Raw genomic sequence first — 8,094 nt, 5'->3', positions numbered from 1 at the left:
TGCCCCATATGTTAGCACCGATAGAATGCAATGATTGTACACTTTTCAACGACAGTGGTAAGCTCCCAGTCAGGATTTGGCAATGCCTGCCGTATGCACCCCAACCCAATTTTATTCTTCTGTAAATTTATTTCTCATGATCAGGGTCCCCTGTGAGTAACTGACCTCACAGGGGACCCTGTGAGGTCACCCCCTCTCAGTCAGTGATTATTGAGGAAAATTGGCGTAGGCAGACTGTCTATTAAATGCATTGTAGTGGAGCAGCTCATGGCAGTTCCTAGGTACTGCCAACAAGCATCATTAAAAGCAGTGAAGCATCACTTGACAGACAAAATTTTGTAATAAACAGGGACACCTAGTGACTTACACAAATGCATTTGAGTGAGTCATACGGATCACCAGTGAGTGCTATTGAACAGCTGCATATTGTTCACTCAAGAGCGGTCAAATTTTGCAAGCAAGCCTGCCGACTGCATACCCGAATGCACAGGAGTGAAAGGGAATTTATCAAGCTATATTTCTTGCCATAGGAATTGCCAAAAAGTGATGTTGAAGAGCAGCTGTGTTCTTAACTCAAAATGGGTCAACTTTTTTACAGCGAAGCTGTTGAGGGCTCACTCTTCGATGGTCGCGTCTGGATGTAGAAAAAAACTCCCATTGGCCGTATGCTGTATGTGCGAGTGAAAGCGCACAATGTCGAAGGACGCACGCTTTCACGGGGAGCGAACGCACGGCGGAGAGCAAACGTGACTTCCCAGTGGAAGGGGAGCGCTGGGCGAGGAGGGCATCGAGGCACCCTAGACTGCGTGTGCATGCCCGCTCTCCCACTGCGGCGCATGTGCGCAGCCCTACCGACCTCTGCCGGCTGTGCCGTGGACTCTGGGCTCTCGCCTGCTCCTCCCCTAACAGTGTCCACAACGGCGTTTAGCCGTTCCGTCAGTCACGTAGACATCGTGCTAGCGCTCTTATCAGTTGCCCTTACAACTCGCCATGGCCCGGCCGCGTGCTGTTCGTTCGGAGGAACATTGCAACGAGCGACGGGGAACTGACGACTCAATCTCCCTTGCGAAAGGAGGACAGCGGGAAGGCAGCGCGGGAGGGAGGGGTTGCGGCTTCTGCTCTGCGAGCAACTTGTACTTTGCGCGGCGCCAGGCGGTCACGCGCACCGTATCTTGAAAGCGATCTGCAACACGGCTTCTACCTTTGTATGCGCTGTGCTTTCGCCGCTCAATTTCCGTTGAAGCGATAGACCCCCATGAACCTTCGACCACTGCTGCTGGCGCGCTTGCTCACGCCAGCGTTTTGACAGCGGTTGTGTGCGGTCACACAAACAACGCGCAGAACTGTTGTCGACGGCGGCGGCGTTTTGCCCGCGTTCGCACCGAACGCACGGGGCGTTGGTGACGTGTTTATGAAGAATGTGGCAACCTTTGTCGTACACCCTATGGCGGTGTACCGTAGCGACCATAAGGCCATGGTCCCTGTGGTCACTAAATAAATGAAAACCACTGGATCATATATATTTCTCATTCTTTAAAAGTTCAAATAACCAATTACACCATCACATCTTAATAGTCATAATTGGAAATACATAATTCCCACCATAGTACAGCTTCGCTGGCCTTCCATCTCCACCCCAGTGGAAGGGCTGACAGTTTTGAAGCGAAAGCTTCATTACGCTACCTCGGGCAGCCATCGGCGACTCAACAATTTTCACCTTGATAGCTAGAGGTCAAACCACAAGAAAGCATTAAGGCGCGTTTATAGCCCATCAGCACGTGGGCGAGCATCATCAGATGCCGGGCACATCGGAGCTCATTGGCCGTGCCAGTACGTCGAACCATCGGTCGAACTATAGCCGCTGTTGTTCTCACCAACATGACATAACGTGTTCGTCCAGTTCACGCTACGTCGGACTATATTTAGGCCTTTACGGAGCCCTGAAAGGAGACATTACCGCCGTTGCCTCGAGTAGTGTTAGGCCTGGCTGCGAGTTGCAACCAAGTCTCACTACTTTACTGATCACCGCAGTGTCTTCATAGGCATAAAAAATGATGAATAAACACTGTATTCATTGCAAACATGTCTGTATATCATTGCGAAACCACACCTCGGCCACAGCTCGACAATGGGCCTAGCCAGGGCAGTGAAGCTTTCGCTATCAACCAGGGTTAACCAAAGCTAAACCACAACAATTTTTTTAAAGTAGCCCCACTCAGTGTCCACCCAAATGCACTGTAATGGAAGGGTGCTCCTCAAGCAGCTTGTCATCGTAGAAACTGCCAGTGAGCATTTTAAAAGTGCAGTGTCTTCTTCAGCCAAGAGGTGGTGCTGTGCGCCCCTTGGGCATCTCTTGAAAGCCAGGGAGGCATAGAGCAAAATTAGTATTTAAGAAAGACTCGGAAACATGGATGAAACGAAATCCATCTAAATTGCACAAATGTCTACTCCTCAAAAGTGTGAAAACAACGGAGAAATGTGTCGTGAAAGTTGGTGACCGAGTATGCAGGGCAATTGCTACAGGGCAACTGCAAATACAAATAGATGAAGAAAAAAATTGAGAGAAACAGAGACGGTAAATTGAGTGCAAACAATGGAAGCAAGGAAGTCCATGGGAGATTTACAAAGATGGCAAGAAAAATCGGGAAAGAAGTTTCGTACGATAACACAAAGGGCAGTGGCTTACTATTTGAAGCCTGAGCCCACTGCCTAAGGACAAAATAACATACAAGAGCAAACATTCCCAACAGAATGAGGCATATGTCTGCTGCATCAAAAGTCCGGAGACGCCTCGGCACATTGCAATGGAATGCCAAGATAGTCACCCAGCAAGACCCATAGGAAACATTTGCCTTCCAGAAGGCTGAGATTAAATGCGGATGGAAGCAATAACTGTTCAGCAGTCAAGATAAGCAAGAGATGTTTATAGTATTAGTGGAAAAAAAAAAACAGGAAAGAGATCAATCAAAACGGTTTACATGGATATAAGTAAGAAGAAACATCCTTTAATGTTTACTTATGATCTTGCATCTCAACCCTTATCTGAAGTCGAGGAATATAAATATCTTGGTGTTACTATAACACAATACCTTAGCTAGAATAAACACATTTCTGCTACATGTTCCTCGTCGTTCAGAAAGCTTAATTTTGTCTTCTCAGACACAAATTAAAGAAAGCCCCCCAAGAAACTAAACTTTTGGCTTACTGCTCTATTAGGCCTAAACTTGAATATGCACTAATTATCTGGCACCAGTGCACAAAACAAAACATTCACGCCTTTGAAAAAAATTACCTAAGTTAAAGCTGTTCATTCTATATTCCCTAAATATCATTCAACTCCCCGACTAACTTAATGATTAAACAAGGTATTCAAACACTGCAGTTGCGCAGAAAAATTCAAAGGCTAAAGTGTTCCTTTCTGCTTAAGAATAACCAACTGTCCCTTAATCCTCAGCAATACATCCAACTTGTGACAGGATGACTGACAAGACATCGTCACGCAGTCATTAAACCTGTACTTCGCTAGGACAAGCACTTTTAAATATTCCTTGCTTCTGCGCGCAGTAACTGAGTGGAATGCGTTACCCTTATCACTTCTTAATTACTAGCACAGAATGTAACGAACATGTCGACTCCTGAGCTTGCTGCATTTGAGAATTTTATTTCTCCTGCTTTTTTACATTTTTTTTTCTCTCAGCGCTGTGTCCTTTCTGTTATTCTTTCACAGTTCCTGTTGTATTCGCAGAGCTGCACTTACTGTTCACTTCTGCACTGCATAGCTATTGTTTCTACTTTGCTATGTATCCATGCCAGCCATTGTTCCTTTTGTACATTTCCGCGTATCTTAGTTGACCTTTCTCTTTTTTTGTTCTTTTTAAACGTCTTTATTTCTGCATTTCATAGGTGAAGCCTTGCGGCAGAAAAGGGGTGCTCTATTGGGGTGTGTACCAGTGCCCCTCCTGCATGGGCCCCTACAAGGCCTGCAGTGTTCTCTCAATAAATAAAAAATAGATAAAGCTAGAACTGGAATCGTTACGGGCACAGGTAACTGTACAATATAGAGATAGAGGCTATAACAAATAAAAAAATTATTAAAAGAAAAGAGATCAAGGGGAGATAGGCAAAATGCTACACTGTAATAGATGTAGTAAAACCTGATCAGCTCAAGCAGGCTAGATGGCCCCCCCGCCCCCTTTCGAAAGGGTTGCCATTAGAAAGCATCATAATTCGAGACAGACAGACAGACAGACAGACAGACAATGAACTTTTATTGAGGTCCTGAGGGACTAGCCGGCGGAGACCCGTTGGGGCCCCCCTCTGTCTGTCGAGACAGAGTTGCAATTTCAATTTGTACACTAGGAGATGGAACTTGGATGCTCAGTTATGCATCGAGTCTGGCACAGCTTACCTGCTGCCTACTGCAGAAGAAAGTCCACACCACTGAAGCATTGATTCTTCAAAATAACAACCTTTATTCGGCCTTAATAAATACAATGATTTCTCTGCAATAAATTATTTCTGTGAACACCTTGTTTCATGCGAGATGACATTATTGGTATATAGACATCTGGCAAAAGATTGTGAGACGGCAGGATTAAATGCGCTATGGGGCCTCGCCCCGTAATGATATTTTCTTTCTCCCGAAAATAACTGTTATTTACAACATTTATTAGGTCAGGTTCCTCGCCAATAAATTGCTCTCGTTAAAACATTTCACTACATGAGATGATGTTAGATTCTTTTTTTCTTAAACATTTGGCGGCGAAACCATGAAACACGAACAACAAATACATTGCACGTACACACACACATATTTCAGATTTTTTTTTTTTATACATAAAACACGCAGCATGCGGTTGTTCCTTAAGTTCTCTTATTTTTTTTTTTATATATACAACAGTTGGTCCTGAAGTCTTTTTCCAAGATGGCGGCGGTCGGTGGCGGACGTCTGGTCAGGACTAGCGATGACTGTGTTCGCATTTTCTTTTTCTTGTTCTCGCTTTTTCTTTGAGTTTCTTCAGTGATTGCACGAAAATAATGCTGCAATGAAAAACATTTGTGCCAGCTAAATTATTTGTCAAAAAAAAGAAAACTTAGTTCTCATTATGCATAAAGAGTGAACTGTGGTTACAGCACTAGATCAAGCAAAGTGTTTTTGTTCTGAACACGAAGTCGTCGATTCGAATCCTGGCCATGCTGGCTGCATTCTGGTGGGGGTGCAATGCAAGAACATTTCTGCACTTTGATTTAGATGCATGTCCAAGAAATCCACGTGGTCTAAATTAATCCAGAGCCCAGCACTACAGCATCCTTAATAGCCCGTGTGTAGCCTTGGGGCGATAAACCCCATAATTTGGGTATTTTTTTTTTACTCTGTTCCACATTGCCGTAGCTATGCCTTCAAGCATTAGAGGCATATGATAACTGCGAATTTGCACAAAGAGGCCTCAAATTCAGATTATGTCATTTTATATCATGAAACTGTACACTGGGTTATGAGGAACACCGTAGTGAGGGGCTTCAGATTAATTTTAACAACATAGGGTTCTTTAACCCCTCAATTAAAGTGCATTCCTCCTGGGAAAGAAAATAAAAAACAAAAAATCTACCATAATGGCAAATTCTTTTTAACATTATATGCCATTACATGTGGCTAGGACACAGAAGTGCATCTGCAAATACTGTGAAAAATCTAATTCAATAAAGGCGACAGGCTGTCAAGATCCCTAAATGGATAGTAATTGTTTCCTTACCAGGTTACAGAAAGGCGATCAATTAGATCGACAGCTATTTCAAGACGTCGTTAACCATAGCCGTCGGAACATTTCCCCGATCAACACAATGCACTGTATGAAATGAAGACTGCACTTTTACTACTTGGGCAGATTTAGTGATATTTGACACACTGGGGATTCTTGAAAAATGAAACTTCAACAGGACGTGCCATCGAAGCTGGCCTCCAATGCTCCTCGCACTTCCCAAAACAAACAATTCAATATGAGCACTTTGGGCAACTTGGCTACATAACATATCAATCACAGTCACAGTGAAGATGCAGGAGCTCTTGTTGAGTTGTCTAATTTTCCGCTCCGACTTCTACAGTGCTTTAACTCTGGCCTTTGGTGCACCTTTGGTGCACCTTTAATGTAGTCATTCAATGAACAGGATGGTTCAAGCACCACAATAACTGCTGCAGACAGATCGCTTACCTCATGCCGCAAGTATCTTGCGAAGGATGAGCATCTGTGGGTAGTGAAGGTTGGCATCATAGATGTCTGGTCTTTCCTGCTGATACTGAAATCGAGCAATGATGGCCCTGATTAAGATCGAGGTATTTTTTGTTAAGCGCTTACTGCAGACACTCCAGTTTCTGGTTTCTGGCCACAACAGCAGCGCATGTCATCTATGAGCCATCAAAGCGATGATTGCTGGTCTGACATTAAAAAAAATCCAAGTGGCTGAAATGACAATGCTGAAACTCGTCTAATTAGACAGGATCGATTGATATTCCAATCCTAATCTACTCGGCAAACACGAATAAAGCATGGAAAGCAGAATACCTGTCTCACATCTTGCATATTCTATTTTTACTAGTGTTCTAAAAGAATTAAGAATCAAGAATGTTAAAATTATTGTGTGGAGTGAGAAGAAAACAGTGTTACCATTTTTGCTAATAAAGCTTTTACTAAATCTGTACTTGGAACTTCCTTGAACGCACCAAATATTTTCGTGCGTGCACTTGAAGTCCACTAAGCGAAATTTCAACTAGTAGATCAACTACATCTAACAGAATTTTTTTATAGAACTGCAACACAGTAAGCAATACAACCCTCTTGAGACACCGCAATGACACAGCACCTCGTAATGAAAGAGCTAGAAAAAAATTATGCTTAAATTGTGTAACAAATATCTTCCGACACCAGCTGATCAGAACTTTGCTGTCAAATTGCTCTTATACAACAAATGTGTTAAAATAACTGCTGAAAGACAGATATGTCTGTGCTTAATGGCAGGGCCAGTATTTTGTCATGTAGCAGGTCTTATTTTATAATTGCTTCTGACAGTAATGGTTCTCAGGTGATTATCAATGACAATGATTACAATGGGCAAACTTCTGAAATGGCTGGCGTTTCTAAGCAAACCGTATGCTTTTGGTGTTCACATATGCCACCCACATTTGTGGACAAAATGAAACCCGTTAAAGAAATATTTTCAGTTTGTTCTGGTGCTGTCTTTAATTATACTAAAGATGCAAAACAACGAGATAAAAACAGAAGCAGTAAAAAACAGTTAGGCTTCACTTGTAAGAAGAGGCAGATCATGTTGTGTAGCAGTCATGTTTAATCCCCGGCTTTTTTTCAAATTCGCAGCCATTTGTAGTACAGGATTTTTGATTAAGCAAAACTTCCTAAGCAACTTCTCAAACCATCGTGTTGTAATGCAAGAAAGCCTTTTTCTGTGCAATGTAGGTTAACAAAACTGCTGAACTGTCTGCTGCCACATAGTCTGTCTCATGAAATCCAGCATTTTTCGTCACTTTTCATAGCACAGTTCACTAGTGCACAGATTCCTGTTCTAGCAGAAATGAAAGAAAACAAGAATGCTACTGCAAAATTGGCCTTAACTCAGCAAAAACTGTGATAGCTGTAACCACATTTTAATAATCACCTGACGTTTCAGAGCTAATCAAGCTTCTCCATCAGGGGTAAGACGGCATATGAGACTTGGCAGTGCTTATGAGCATTTCATGGTTAATAACAGCATCTTGTAAGGCACGTGGCAATTATGAGCAACTAAGTATGGTGTTTCAAGGTAATTAACAGCGCCTTGTAAGGCACGTGGCTACTCAAAGTGACCATCAAAAGTGCGTGGTCCTTAACAGCACCTTGTTTGCACTTTCTTAGCAATTTTTCAGCGATTAAGAGTTTTAATAGAAAATATGCTTCCTACAGTTAGTTGATAACTGCTTCTTTTAAATGCAGCAAGTCGCATCAAAACTGGTGCAGCAGATGATGAGAACAACAATTTCTCCGTTTCCATGTACGAGGGTCGTTCAATAAAGACTGAGACTGATGCTCTGAAAACCCTGTTTGT

The 8,094-nt window shown here is 42.9% G+C and overlaps 1 protein-coding gene across 1 annotated transcript in view; it reads right to left on the bottom strand.

Moving 5' to 3' along the window:
* Positions 1-4,452: 4,452 nt before the first annotated feature.
* The window catches only part of LOC119464494 (calmodulin-lysine N-methyltransferase-like), a 31,829-nt gene continuing 28,187 nt past the window's right edge, over positions 4,453-8,094 (bottom strand). The window contains exons 11-12 of the mRNA XM_037725493.2: positions 6,210-6,294; positions 4,453-5,040 (exon numbers count right to left, since the gene is read on the bottom strand). Of these exons, the coding sequence (XP_037581421.1) occupies positions 6,211-6,294 (84 nt within the window). The 3' untranslated portion in view covers positions 4,453-5,040; position 6,210. The remainder of the gene's footprint in view (positions 5,041-6,209; positions 6,295-8,094) is intronic.

The sequence above is a fragment of the Dermacentor silvarum genome, chromosome 9, assembly GCF_013339745.2.
Source record: "Dermacentor silvarum isolate Dsil-2018 chromosome 9, BIME_Dsil_1.4, whole genome shotgun sequence".
Lineage (NCBI taxonomy): Eukaryota > Metazoa > Arthropoda > Arachnida > Ixodida > Ixodidae > Dermacentor > Dermacentor silvarum.
The sequence above is the reverse complement of the archived record's forward strand: the minus strand, read 5'-3'. Positions and strand labels throughout refer to the sequence as shown.